The sequence below is a fragment of the Silurus aristotelis genome, assembly GCF_946808225.1.
Source record: "Silurus aristotelis genome assembly, chromosome: 7".
In the NCBI taxonomy this organism is placed as follows: Eukaryota; Metazoa; Chordata; class Actinopteri; order Siluriformes; family Siluridae; genus Silurus; species Silurus aristotelis.
Genome location: NC_139580.1, coordinates 14,688,909 through 14,704,296, shown reverse-complemented (window position 1 = coordinate 14,704,296; position 15,388 = coordinate 14,688,909). Strand labels below are relative to the sequence as shown.

At 38.9% G+C, this 15,388-nt stretch overlaps 1 protein-coding gene across 1 annotated transcript; it reads left to right on the top strand.

Annotated features, from left to right (window-relative positions):
- Window positions 1-253: 253 nt before the first annotated feature.
- LOC310728795 (uncharacterized protein) lies at window positions 254-10,901 on the top strand. Its single transcript, XM_083546602.1, has 6 exons — window positions 254-271; window positions 1,583-1,731; window positions 2,289-2,377; window positions 4,943-5,023; window positions 5,788-5,972; window positions 7,908-10,901. The coding sequence occupies exons 3-6, from the start codon at window positions 2,299-2,301 to the stop codon at window positions 8,769-8,771; spliced, it is 1,209 nt and encodes a 402-aa protein (XP_083402728.1). The 5' UTR covers window positions 254-271; window positions 1,583-1,731; window positions 2,289-2,298; the 3' UTR covers window positions 8,772-10,901.
- The last annotated feature ends 4,487 nt before the right edge of the window (window positions 10,902-15,388 follow it).

The window sequence follows — 15,388 nt, the reverse complement described above, 5'->3', positions numbered from 1 at the left end:
CTTGCTAGTAGAAAAAGTACAGTATGTTGAGCAACACATCCATTCAGGGGTTATTTCATGATTAAATAAGTTGGACAAAGGACTCATAGGTGCTCTGGTTATTGTAGGTTATTGTTGTCTTAGACCGTGACATCACTGGTGAGCTGAGGTCTCCTGGAAACCCAGAGCAGCAGGTCAATTAAACAGAGCTGCTCAGAAGAGGCTGATGATTCCTAATGCTGATAACAAGCTGTGCTGAGCTCTCTACCATCACGTTACATCAAGACCAACGGTAAGAGAAACCTTATTAGATATATAGTACTATTGTGCAGGTTAATAGATAAACACAGCTAGAATTGATATTTGTTTTGTGTTTTGCTAGGCGTTGCTGTACTGCTTGATTTTTTTTAAAGGTAAATAGATGATACAGCAAATAAATAGATGCCATTATGAATTGTGTTGTCTATAAATCCAGACGTACAGAAGTAACAATATTAAAAAAGCTCAAACTGTCATATTTTCTGTCCACATTAATATCATAGACAGCATTCACTGACACAGAACTTCATATAAATACACATCTTGCCACACGTTTTTGTGCTTGCTGCTTGATCTTGCTGGATTGGTGTAACTATGAAATTAAACATTTGCACATTAATAAGTTTAGTAAAAAAATAAAAAATAAAAGTTTATAATACATTAGGATGCAAAGATGGAACAGTAATAAATGGACATTTGGTGCCACCTAGATGGTGATTAGTTTATTATTATTATTATTATTATTATTATTATTTTTAAATCTGGTTCCCCTCAACTTTTCTTTCTCATGACATTTCATTTTCCTTGCCACAGTCACCACTGGCTTGTAGGCACTAAACGTATACATTCCAACTTCATAACCTCTGTATCTCTGTAAAACTGCATTGCGATAATGTCCTTTTTAAAAGCACAATACAAATAAATAACAGCTGAATTTTTGTAAAACTTACACAAAAGTCTCAGCTGATTAGCAGGGAACATTTGTAATGGACTCTTCTTCAGTAATAGACCTTGAGATTTGTAGGCCTGCGTGTATTTACTGATTCAAATCAAGTATTCAGGGGGCCGAGTCAGAACTTTTTCATAGATAAACCATCTGTCTGATAAGAGACAGAGTCGAGAGTGGGGTGAAATACAACCCCCAAAATTACATACAGTATCTGTGCATTTGTGTGTGAACTAGAAAAGAGATGGTGTGGTCAGTGACACCAGAGACTAGTTTGTATCTCAAAGTGACCTATGACAGTGGGTTGCCATATTGATTGATTTTGCATTATATTTTGTTACAGACGAACACTGGAGATCTCTGGCCAATGAAAATATTTTTCAGATAATACCCTGCAGGACAATCTTGGTACAGGTGCCTCTGACATTAGAACGTTCAATATAATATACATACTCGTGTGTGAAATACAGGCCTAACAACTATATAATGATTTATTCTGTAACACTGGAAACAAATTTAATTAAATCTACGCAGCGTTTATTTTATGCAGAAAATGCATATGAAATATTTAAGAATGTAGTTAATCTTGGGCATCCAACATGTTTGTGTTTCAAACAGCGGAAACCGGAAAAGACCGACGCAGAGACTTCTGCCTCCATTCAGCACTACATTTCCCATCATCCCCCAGCGTGTCGCCAGTATGAGGTCAGTTGTCGGCGTGAGCCTCGTTCTGCTGAACGCTGCAGAGGCTGTGTGAATGGCTCGGGGTTTGTGCTTTACACATTCTTACCATACATGTGCTTTTTTGAGCGTGTGCGCGCGTGCTGCCTGTGTGTGTACTGTAAATATGCGCTCGCGCTGTTGATGGGGGAAATGAATGCGACGGGGCTGAACGTGAAAAGCCGCCCGCAGATGGAGGTGCTGTATATCCGACACAGTTCCTCTCGGATCCGCAGTGAGATCACTGATTTTAGACAAACGCTCATGTGCTGCCAGTGTTTTACAGCCGATCGCAATTGGTACCTGAGGCTGTTTCTGAATCTTGCGCTCTGAGACCGTGCAAAGACCTCAGTTCACGCTAATTGCGTTTATTTCTGGATGCATTGGTCGTGTTTCCAGCCGCCAAGTGGTGGAATGCATCGGAATTGCGGGGGTGTTTTTGTTTTGCTTGCCATTAAGTTCTTGTGAATGCAGATAGAAAGAGGGGAAAAAAGAAAGGGAAAAAAACTAATCTCTGGTCCTACATTCATTCATGAATTTAATCATATGCATTGCAGTATTATTATAATAATACGAATAATTGCCTTTTGTGTGCTGCATACAGGAGGCAGAAGATGGAAACTGTGAAAAAATGGAACAAGGATTTTATTGCACTTAACCAGCTGGATCCGAAAATCCACTCCAAACAACATGGTAAGACAGTTGTGACTGATTAAAACCAAATCAGGCCTGAGTTTCCCCTAAAGCATTGCAGCAAAAAATTCAACATTAAATGGGAGAGTTTGCATCTCATAAACCCACTCTTTATCAGATCAGGTATTCTGCGATTTTTGACTTTAGTGTTGAATGATGATTGAATGATTTTGCATGTTCCCTGTATGTATGTCTTTATGTCTCCTTGGGTGGTGGCCACACTAGACACACTAGGTGCAGTTGTGCATTTCTGTCTGTGTGCAATGGACTGGTGTTTTCCGGCTTCACACTGTGTTCCCCTCTGGATCCATTTTTGTCCCTGTGATAAGAATGGAATATTGTTGGGATGCCTGGGTTCAGGTCTTTATTTGGATAAATTTCAATATGATAGAGATCGGACGCTCCAATCAGTAGACTTGAATTGATTGATGTTTGGGATCATTTTAGTTTTTCTTTTGGGGCAAATTTTTATTTTTATATAAAAATATATATATGCAATTTATTGTACACTTTACAAAATGCTGGAGGCTTTGGAACAGAACATTTTCACTGGGTTTTACCATTGGCTATTAGTCTTGTATGAAAGGTTCTATGGTTCAAGAGAGCAAGAGAGGCATCAATGGGCGCTAATGGCACTCAAGATGGGACGATGGGTCAAAAGACCAAAACTCTGGGGTTCACTCTGATGTGCTAAATGCTATGCAGGGCACTTTGAAGTAGGGCTGCAGCTATCGATAATTTTAGTAAAGTATTCTTCTGATTATTTCATTGATTGATTAATCAAGTAATCAGAGAAGACGTACTTTTCCTTTGTTAAATGGAAATACTACATATTCAAGAGAAAATAAGACAATTCTCTGTTTCCTTTTCAGAAAATTGAAAATTTTTATTGATGTGAAAACTAAATCCATTTAGTGCATTTAATTGCCATATTGCATCAAATAGCAAACACGAATATCTAAATCAAAATATAAAAATAAATACCAGTATACTAAAAAAAAAACCATACAGTGTGCTAATTAATTTTTTCTTTGTTTGTTTTAGTTTGAAATTTTCCCAAATCTTGGTAACTTTGTTTTCTTTGGCATGAATCTTCTCCTCACCCCTTGCTGTTTTCTTCACATTCCTTCATTTTTCATTCTTAAACGTCCTTTGTGTTTACCTGTCCAGAGCGCTGAGCGGGTGGTGCGTCAGTAATAATGGTCCTTGGGGAAACAGTGCTCTCTGTGTATGTAAATGGACTAAATGGAGCATTGAGGCAAATAATTTGTACTCGAGTTACTTGAGGAATCATTTCGGCTCTACTTTTGTCTTTCTTAACTGAATTGATTGGATAAAGCATTTGCTTTAAAAGGCCTTTTGGAAGGGAATAACTAAGACACTTTCTTTTTTTACTTCATTTTATGTTATTTTATTTATTTGTTTGGTTGGTTGTTCTATTTTAAGCTGAATAAAATAATGCCCATAGGTAAAAACCAGGTGTTTACTGTAGGACAAGTCCAATAAGAAACGTATAATTTAAAGCTTTTTAATAGCTTGTGGATGTGCATTAATTTACTCCTTATTATCACTAAACAACTGGCCGAGTATTCGATTCATTTGCATTAAATTTATTCCAGAGATATTTGTTGTCGTACATCCACAGGAGATCAGTGACAATTCCTGTCTGGCAGTAGTAGTTGCAGAGAGTAGCACTGTATCTGTGTGCAAGTTGGTACTGTTCATAAAAGAAAATAAACATTGGTTTACTTGAAAAGATAAATATCTTAATACAATAGTTGACACCTTTCTAATAACATTTAGTATAACTATCAAAAGTTCATGTACCTCGTCCTAACTGCTTAGTGATGCTTTTTTGTTATTTTTTTAAGTAAAACCTGCTAATATCTTTTTATTAGATAAGATAAGATAAGCCTTTATTCGTTCCACAGTGGAGACATTTCCATGTTACAGCAGCAAAGAAAAACATTTGGGAAAATATGAAGCAGAAACACAATACAAAAAAATTCATTTTCCTTGTCACAGTCGCCCCAGGCTTGCTTATTGGGGATAATGTTTAAATTCTTATGCTTTTTTTTTTTCTGTTTGTCAAACACATGCATGTCCTTTTACAGCAAGGAGAAATATTATTTGAAATTGGAAAATAATGATTGATTATGACCTTCTTTCTTTCGGCATCTCCCGTTAGGAATAATAAAGCTATTTTTTTCTCTTTAAATTGTTACCTGAATATTTCTTTATTTCTGGTATTCTAAGATTCAAATTAGACAGAAGGTACACACACACACACACACACACACACACACACACACACACACACACACACACACACACACAATTTGCATATTTGTGATCACACACTTTGATTTCTGTTGTCATTCTTTGAGTCTGTCCATTAGTTGGGCCAGTTCTTGGTTTTTGGTATATGCATTGGAAAAACAGAATAATGACATTTCTTGAATACAAACTAAAGTTCAGTGTGAAATTAATAATAATAATTATAATAATAATAATAATAATATAGTTGAGGCATTTCAGTGTTTCATTCTCCTTCTTTCTTTTAAGGCATGATCTCCACAAATCTTCTGAATACTCTCAAGAACTGCAACCATTTACAGCCCATTTCTCGTTCAGCATGTGCTATCGGTAAGGATCTTTAAGCTGCACTGATTATTTGCCACTCTGAATGAAATTGCTTAATCTTAAGTTTATGTTTTGTGTTGCTGAGAATCTGTACGTTTATTTTATTTGGTGGCTCGTGTTCTCCCTTATTCCTGCTGTAGTGAAAGGTATGACCTCGACTCTTCAGTCTGTCTCAACTCTAGCTTTATCTGTAATTTGGTTTGCCTTTACAATGTTACACTGCTGTCTGATAAAATCATTTTCCAGGATTCTCCTATGGTATACAGAGAGCAATTTACAACTCTACTGGAATGTTAGATTTTTTTCTGTGACTTTTTTACAAGCTGATCTTCAATACAACTGTACAGAAAGATTCATTGTGCTGCCGTTGCTATTGAAATGACACACTTATCAAATGTGCTTGTTGTCAATCAGCTGAACAATAAAGCGTTTGAGCAGCAGTCTGAAGTGAGCTATGTGGGAGTATTAATGCCTGTGTCATGTTGCTGTGAATCAAACAGATACTTCAGCTCCTTTAATGAGTTTCCTTTTAGATTCAGGCCCATGGACATGGTTTTCCATGGTCACTGAGACGAGAGAGAGAGAACATCTTTATTAAATTCCTGTCATGTGAAGAAAAGGCAATACCTAAACATCTAATGAACCTTAATTTTTAACATTTAACTTACTATGTTGTGTTTTGACACTTTCTACTTTTTTACGGTAGTTCTATAGTTTTAAACTTCTGTAACAATCCTGTGTGTTTTATGCTTTAATAATCCTGTCAGGTTCCTGTCCGGATCTGATGATGAGTAGGAATGAGCAGCGTGAGTTACGGCCAGCTCCCGTGGCTCTGACCCCACAGCTGCCCCCCAGAACCCACCGGCCACTCTGCCTCTCGGTGTCCTCAGACAGCAATGGCCGCTTCAAAGCACTGGAGACACAGGAATGGAAGAACAACCTCAAAGCTCAGGTGTGGACCGTGTCTCATTTATATATGCATATAACAGCAGTGGCTAAAATTATTTGCTAGCTGAAAAGGCTCTTATGTGTTTCTACAAACACTACATTGGCAAAAGTATTAAGACACCTGGCCATATGGTTCATATTTGCTTTCTGAACATCCCATTAAACATTTAGCCCCCATATGCCCTTTTTATAACTTTATAATCACTCTTCTTAGAAGCTGTTCTATTAGATGTTGAAGCATGGTTGTGAAGATTTGTGCTTATCCACAAGGGTGTTTTAAAGTAAGGTACAGATGTAGGGTGCAGGCAACGTTCTGGTTTTACCATTCTGTAAATCACTTCGATTTTTGTTCTGAGCTCTATACCAAGCAACTCAAGGTCTTTCACTCATCTTCATAGAGCTCGCTTTGTGCACAGAGGATAGGGCTGAAACAGGTTTGGGTCTCCTTGTTCCATTAAAGTAAAAATTTAACGCTACCACATCCAAAGACATCCTATGCAATTGTGTGCCTCTGACTTTGTGTTAAGAACCGCATATGGCTGAAAATGTCAGGTGTCCCAATACTTCTGTCATATAGTGTACCTGTACACTGAACAGATCATCTGTGCTTTACTTTAATTTACTTATTTAAATCCCATGGCTTCTCATGTAGTGCAGCAATCTCTGGTCTTCAGTATGCGCAGTGTGAGCATTGTAAATAGCATTATGCACACATGCACCAAATGTGCATTTTTGTTGAATGTCCTGAATGAATTTAATTCTCAGGTCTGGTCTGTCCTCAGGTAAACCTTTGATTATGATGTAGTTTTGTTTATGTTTTGCCTCTTAGTGGAATAAATTAACAATTGGTATTCATTCTTTTTTTTTCCCATCCATAAAGCATGTTGATCATATATTGTGATATCATCACCTACTTGTGATTACTCATATATTCTAGGGCTGCAACTAACTATTTTTTTGATAATCGATTAATCAGACGAAAATAAAATGCGTATGCAAGGTGAATCAAATTGTGTAAATCAGCATTTGCATTGTTTTTAATGATGATTGTAGATGACAAGTTGACAACCGTGCTTAAAGAAAATATATATAATACAGCATTGTTTTAAAAATTTTTGTTCAAAAAAGTTGTGAAGATATAAGCATATAGCATATATAATTAATTTAATTCTGTATAATAATTAAATGGCATATGCATAATTTAAATATACAAACATTGAAAACAAGCATTTGAACGGAGAAAAGCCGCAGTAACACACGCTTGAAAACAGATCAGTTACTGTTGTAGACAAATACTATAAAAAGTGAATGAAATGGAGAAATGCAGCAGGCAAACAGTCTTGATTATAAAAGGAAAAAGAAGCATTAGTGTAGAAATGCATAAGCATTCGCTGAAAACCAGAACAGTGACTAAAAACTCGTTTACTGCTGCTGTTATTTGCTGCTTTTAGATTTAGTGTTCGTTCACGCTGGTTTAATTGAATCCATCACTATGTCGCGAGCGAGCTGATTGCGCAACGTGATGCTGAGAACAGATCCAGTGCGACTGTCTCAAAGTTACAAACAAACAGTTTACACAAAAGCACTTCATTAAACTATACCATTTTCACATGATGAGGATTATACAGTTTTTGCTTACAGTGCCCATGTTTTGTCTTCATTAGTGACTTGGGACGCACACTTTTTCCTCCTCCCGCGTGACCCGGTGATTTCGCAAGCTGCTGTGTTGTTTTGCAGTCACGTTGTCATTCGTTAACAACGAATTCCATAATCGATTATTAGCGATTTTATCAATTAGTTGTTGCAGCCCTAATATATTCAAGTTATAATGAAGATGATTATTAGTGGCTTTGACTTATGCTTTTTTTGGTTTTCCGTATTGAACTGACTCGGATCAGTGTAATTATATTTATTGCGTTCTTTGTGTGATGTTGTGCAGATGGAGCAGGCCCACAGTGCTGGTGCAGCCAGCAGCACGGGTTCTCTCGAGCGAGCCTCCCTTTTCTGTGCCTCTGGCTCCACCACTGCATCCAGCTCAGGCCTCTCGAGTCCTGTGGAGCTTCTCGGCAAAAGCAAGTCCTCTAGCCGCTTCTCGCTCTTTTCACCACCATGGAACAGCAGCTCCGAGTCAGACTCAAACCCTCCATCACGCTCGGGCTCCAAAAAACTGCGCCGCAGAGCAGGTCCAGGGGGTGTCAAGACTAGCCCAGAGACACCCGAACCCAAACTGGGTGGCCCGGAACACTTTCACTACTCTGAACCTGTAATCTCCAAAGTGACAGACTACATTTATATTGGGAACGTTAATGCAGCATATAGTGGACGCATGCTGTGCCGGAATAACATCGACAGCATAATCGACATGAGTAGCCTGCCAGGCGAAACATGCCTCAACTTGATCCCTTGCACATGCTCGAGAGGAACCAAGCACAGCTGGTCACGCTTGAAAGTGTACATAGAGGAGCCGGGCGAGCTGGGTGAGGATGGAGCAGAGCTGCACCAGCGATGCTTTGAAGCCATCAATGAGTGCATTGATGCCTCTGCAGGAAAGAGGAAGCGAGTGCTGGTTCACTGCCGCGATGGCTTCTCACTCGCCCCAACATGCATTATCCAGTACCTCATGATCAAGCACAACATGAGGCTGATCGCTGCGTATGAACTGCTCAGGGCCAAGCACCCGGTTAACATCCGAGAGTGCCACCAGAATGCTTTAGTGAGTCTGGAGAGGACACTTCGACCTGGAGGAAACACTGATCCTGAGTGTTTCAAGCAGGCCATCTCACGCAAACTAGCTTGGACCTAAATGTACCACCATGTATTTCATTTCAGACTCATACTGATTTATCTGGTCCATTTCAAGGACTGGCAGCTTGGGGCTAGTTACTAATCCTTGGTGATTAGCCACTGGTTATTCAAATTGCTTTATTCAAAAAACTTCTTCCAGACTAAATCTGAGAAAGAAAAACTCAAACCCAAGTACTGTATAGCTGCTAAACAAGAGAGCTGGAGTAAAAATATTTCTGCTCCAGTGTTAAGACTCTGGTGCTGAAGTTTTATGAAAATGAGGGTTGCAGCCATAGTGTTGTTCCATGTTTCTTTCAGGGCTGAATGATGGGAAATCTCAGGAGACCCAGTGATGTCAAATCATGTCTACTGGATATGGAGTATAAAGCTTCTACAAATGGACTACCTTTGAATAGTGGTTAAGGATCAATCTAGTTCTGTGTTTCCCAACTTGGTCATTAGGAGCAATCAGACTGTCCAAATTTAGGCTTTTTGTTAGCAAACATAAACCAAGCAGAACACACAATACCTGTCAGAGCTGTGTTGAGACAGAGAAAAATGTGGACAGTCAGGGAGGATTGGAAGACACTGATCTAGTGTTAAGTCTTTAACTGCTGCCATTGTAAAATATACCTACATTGAATCTGAACAATTTTGGTAATCATGTCAGTGGACATTCCTAATGTTTCGTTGGTACGATTTTTCCTCCGTGAGGAAAATTTTTCAGTCACGTGTTTATTATCAGCTTTTCAAGGTTGAGGGCAAAAGTTTGCATACCCTTAGCACAAAACAAAAATAAATATATGCCAAAGCATTTCCACAGTTTTTCCTGCACCATCACTAAAAAAAAAAGTAAATGCTAAGATATTTATAATGAAGAAAATCATATTAGATCTAAATAATAATTTGCTCACCATTTAACAGATCAGATCAGACCAGATTTAGGATAATATAATTTGAATTATTTATGCTACTGCCTACCTGCCATTTCAATTGGGCAATCTTTAAGGGGGAAAAACTGCTCAAATGCTATTAAAAAAAATACACCTCACACCACAAACTGTATATGGAGGCTAAGATGTTCTTATCTAATCCATGTAGGTACATCAGTAAATAGCAGTACATTCACCTTTTCTGCAGAATGCAAACCGTTGCACTCAACAGTGCTTGGGCAGTGAGATATATTATGTCTGTAGTACCAACAAATGCATATTTTGGGGTTGTTGGCATTAGTAGTATAGATTTGACTGAATTGTGAAGCAGTGAACTACTGCAAAGACTTTTTGTATTGCACTAACTAGACATTTTAAAGAAATTGCACAGGTGAAGTGTTCTTTAACTGACATGCCACTTCTTTTGGTTTTTCATTTGCTCAGTACAGATAGACCTTTACTATTTTTAAATGAATATGATGCACATGCTTCCTGTGTACTGATTATTAATTGATGCTAGATTACTGTTGTGTTTTAATTCACCATATCGGAAGTTCTCATCAAACTCTTGTCTGGTATTGCTTATGCTTGTGTACAGTAATAACTATATTTTAATATTTTAGTGAGCAGTGTGCTGAGGTGGTACGTTCCTGAGTTTTTGGTGCCTTTGAACTCGTCTTGTGTGATTGTATTGTGAGATTCACACTATGTATGCAGTTTGTCAGGCACTGACAAAGTTTTTATACTCTGGATTATTCTGTATAATGGCTAACCCTTGTCTTGCTGCAAGTCCTGCGTTGTGGTGTGCTGCAGGACACAGCTCGGTTCAGTAATGTGAAGTTTTTGTTGCAGTGGTCATTGTGTTAGCAGTGGCGGTATTTTTCTACCCGTGTGGTGGTAACTAGTGCATCTCTGTCTGACTGATCGTAAATTCTCCCCACTGCTATGCTCCTCTCTTAGAAACATTATCCACAGTCTAATCGATATATGGCCTAACTACAGTGCTTTGAATTTCTTTTTCTTTTTTTTTTTTCTTTTTTTTTTTGGTGTATATTTCTACCAGTTTGACTTGATCTCAGGTGAACTTTATTGACCTAAATTATAATGTTCTCTGTTTGAACTACAAAACAGAACAATGTGGCAATGTATTTTCTGTATCATGTTTTTAAAGTCTTATGCATTTGTATATGTAGATATTAAAGAAAACAATCAAAGAAGTTTTGACTCAAGATGATGATTTGAAGTACATAACCATAACAAGCTTGATTGACACATTGATTTAAACAGGGTAAATTATCTTAAAAAAATATTGAATATAATATATAACTATCTAATATACATCATTGTTATTCATTAAAAAACAATTATAAACAGAGCAAACCTAAGTTTCTTCTAAAATCTAGAATATTTTTTTACTGGAAATAAATGAGCAAGCAAATATATAAATAAGTTCAATTAATGCACACGGAATCATCTGATAATAGTTTAGAAAAGTTTCAGATTGGGAGGTTATTGTTGGTTATTAGCATTTTTTTATATTTGATTTGACCCTTATTGTATGCCTCTGCTGCTATTTATTGAATAATTTTTTTGGGGGGTATTCCATGTGTTCATCTGATCATCCATTTGAATTTCTCATTAGTAAATTGACTTTTTGGAGGATTTCTCCCATTAGGGGTCACCACAGCGGATCATCCTTCTCCATACCTCCCTGTCCTCTACCTGTGCCTCTTTCACCCCAACCACCTGCAAACGTCCTCTTTTCCTCCTTCCTGGTGGTTCCATTCTTAGCATTCTTCTACCGATATACCCCATGTCCCTCCACTGCACATGTCCAAACCATCTCAATCGAGCCTCCCTCACTTTGTCTCCAAAACGTCCTACATGCTCTGTCCCTCTAATAAACTTGTTTCTAATCCTGTCCATCCTCGTCACTCCCAACGAAAACCTCAACATCTTCAGCTCTGCTACCTCCAGCTCCACCTCCTGTCTTTTACTCAGTGCCACTGTCTCTAAACCATACAACATCGCAGGTCTCACCACAGTCCTATAAACTTTCCCTTTCACTCTTGCAGATACTCTTCTATCACAAATCACTCCTGCTATCACTCTTCTCCACCCACTCCACCCTGCCTGCACTCTTTTCTTCACTTCTCTAACAAACTCTTCATTACTTTGCACTGTTGACCCCAGGTACCTGAACTCCTCCATCTTCACTACCTCTTCTCCCTGCAACTGCACCACTCCACTGCCCTCCCTCTAATTCACACACATGTACTCTGTCTTACTCCTACTGACTTTTATTCCCCTTCTCTCCAGCATGTAACTCCGCCTCTCCAGGCTCTTCTCAACCTGCTCCCTACTCTCACCACAAATCACAATATCATCCGCAAACATCATGGTCCACGGAGACTCCTGTCTGACCTCGTCCGTCAACCTGTCCATCACCACTGCAAACAGGAAAGGGCTCAGAGCAGAACCTTGATGCAGTCCAACCTCCACCTTAAACCAGTCTGTTGTTCCAACTGCACACTTGACTGCTGTCACACTGTCCTCATACATGTCCTGCACCACCTTCACATACTTCTCTGACACACCTGACTCCCTCATACAATGTCACAACTCCTCTCTCGGCACCCTGTCGTATGCTTTCTCTTAATCCACAAACACACAATGCTTTTTTTAACCTTCTCTATACTTCTCTATCAACATTCTCAAAGCAAATAATGCGTCTGTGGTGCTCTTCCTTGGCATGAGACCATACTGTTGCTCACAGATGCTCAACTCTTATCTCAGCCTGGCTTCCACTACTCTTTCCCATAACTTCATGGTGTGACTAATCAACTTTATTTCCCCTGTAGTTACTGCAGGTTGGCACATCTTTTAAAATTTTAAAGATCGGTACCAGCACACTCCTTCTCATGCTTCTACCGCTATGTCATCTGGTCCTACCAACTTTCCACTCTTCATGCTCTTAATCGCTGTTCTCACTTCCTCCTAATTAATCCTATCCACTTCCTGCATCACAATCTACACACCATCCAACCTTCTCTCTCTCTCTCTCTCTCTCTCTCTCTCTCTCTCTCTCTCTCTCTCTCTCTCTCTCTCTCTCTCTCTCTCTCTCTCTCTCTCTCTCTCTCTCTCTCTCTCTCTCTCTCTTTCACACACATCCCTCTTTACCTGCTGCTGCATCTCCTTGTACTCCTGCCTAATTTTCTCATCACTCTGTCAAACCCAATTCTGTTTTTTGCCAACATCTTTCTCCTTAAGCTCTCCTTCACTTCCTAATTCCACCACCACATCTCTTTGTCTTCCTTTCTATTTCCAGAAGTCACACCAAGTATCTTTCTAGCTGTCTCCCTTATCACTTATGCAGTAGTTGCCCAATCATCCAGCACCCTGTCTGACCTCTTCCCAGAATCTCACACTACAGTCTTCCTCCTTCAGTTTCCACCATTTTATTCTTTTTCTTCACTTTCAAAACCATCCTACAGACCACCATCCGATACTGTCTAGCTACACTATCCCCCACCAAAACCTTACAGTCTCCAATCATTCTTAGGTGGCATCTCCTTCATAGTAGTCCACCTGTGTGCACCTTCCTCCACTCTTATACATTGCCCTATGCTCCTTCATCTTCTTAAAATAAGTGTTCACCACTGCCATTTCCATTTTTTTTTTTTAGCAAAATCTACCACCATCTGCCCTTCCACATTCCTCTCCTTAAGGCCATACCTACCCATCACCTCCTCATCACCTCTGTTCCCTTCACTTACATGTCCATTAAAGTCCGCCCTTAATCACCAATTGTTCATTCCTAGGTACACCTTCTACCATTCCATCTAACTCCAGAAATATTTCCTTCTCCTCCATCTCACAACCCACTTGTGAAGCATAGGCACTGATGACATTTATCATCACCTCTTCAACTTCCAGCTTCATGTTCTTTACCCTATCAGAACCACTTTTTACCTCCCCTACACTCTTACTGTACTCTTCCTTCAGGATCACCCGTACACCATATCTCTTTCCATCCACACCATGGTGGAACAGTTTAAACCCTCCTTAAATCTTCATTCAATGTTCCAGTCCTTACTCCCTTTCCGCTGGGACACCTGAACACACAACATATTTACCTTTTTCCTTTTCATCATATCAGCTACCTCTCTCCCTTTACCAGTCATAGTACCAACATTTAATGTACCAACCCGAACCTTCACTCTCCTACAATTCTTTCACTGCTGTCTCTGCAGACGTCTTCCTCCTCTCCTTCTCCTTCTTTGGCCAACATTAGCTCAATTTCCACTGGTACCCTGTTGGCTAACAATCCCTGTGGCGGTCGTTGGTAACCCGGGTCTCGACCGATCCAGTATGAAATTCTGATTCCTGATCCGCATATTTGATGTGGCACATGTTTTTACGCTGGATGCCCTTCCTAACGCAACCATCCCCATTCATTCGGGCTTGGGACCGGCACCAAGAGTGCGCTGACTTGTGCAACCCTAATGGCTGGGTAACTTTTTGGAGGATTATTACTGTAAGTAGCAAATTAGATTTTTAAAGTGATCCAAACAGGTCAATGATTAGTTTTTCTGTTTAAAGGATAAAAAAAACCCCACAAAAAAAACAACTTAATATGGGTTTTTAAAGTATACAAATTAGTGTGTGTGTATGTGTGTGTGTGTGTATGTATATATATATATATATATATATATATATATATATATATATATATACAAACAATTTATTATATATATAGAACAATTTATTATATATATATATATATATATATATATATATATATATATATATATATATATATATATATATATATATATATAACAATTTATTATCTATATAGAACAATTCATAAACAATTGAACAATTTTCAAATAATGTCATCTTCACTGCTCAACAGTTGAAGGAGTTTTTGTCCTGTCTATACCATCCTACCAGAACACCTTTTCCACAAAATAACTAAGGCATTTAAAAAAAAAAAAAACATTATTTTGCAGAAAACACACTGATCAAAATTAGAGAACACTTTTAGATACCTCCCAGTTTTTGGTGTGAATCTGGCACTTGGTGCTAATTTCCTTGATTATCTGTCAACCATTATTTACTGGCAGACTAACTTCCAGTTTCACTGACTCTGCAAGATGGTGGGCCGATCTAAAGTTACTGAAAGCCTCCGGCAGCAGGTTGTCCAGATGAAGGCCAAAGGGATGACCCTATCAGCCATAGCAAGACAAGCTGGTCGTTCCAAATCTGTACAACATCACAAACTCATTCAAGTCCGCCAAGAAGGCTGGTCGTCCATGGAAGACAAATACAAGAGAGGACAGGATACTGCGGAGGATCTTAATGGGCAATCGTTTCCACACTGCAGCTGGAATTGCTCACCAGTTCAGCGCTGAACATGGTAAGGATCTGTGTCATCATACAGTGTCTCGACGTTTAAGAGCCTTTGGACTGAAAGCCCACTCTGCAGTGACCAAACCTCTCATTAGCAGAAAGAATCAAAAGGCTAGACTAAGCATGTTGTGTGGGACAGAGGAGAACTGATCCAGAGTTCACTTCAGTGATAAAAGCAAGTTTAATTTATTTGGGTCCGATGGGAAACATTATGTTTGGCGACAAACTGGAGAAAGACTGAACCCAAAGTGTGTAAAGAAGTCAGTGAAAAGTGAAGGAGGAAGTGTCA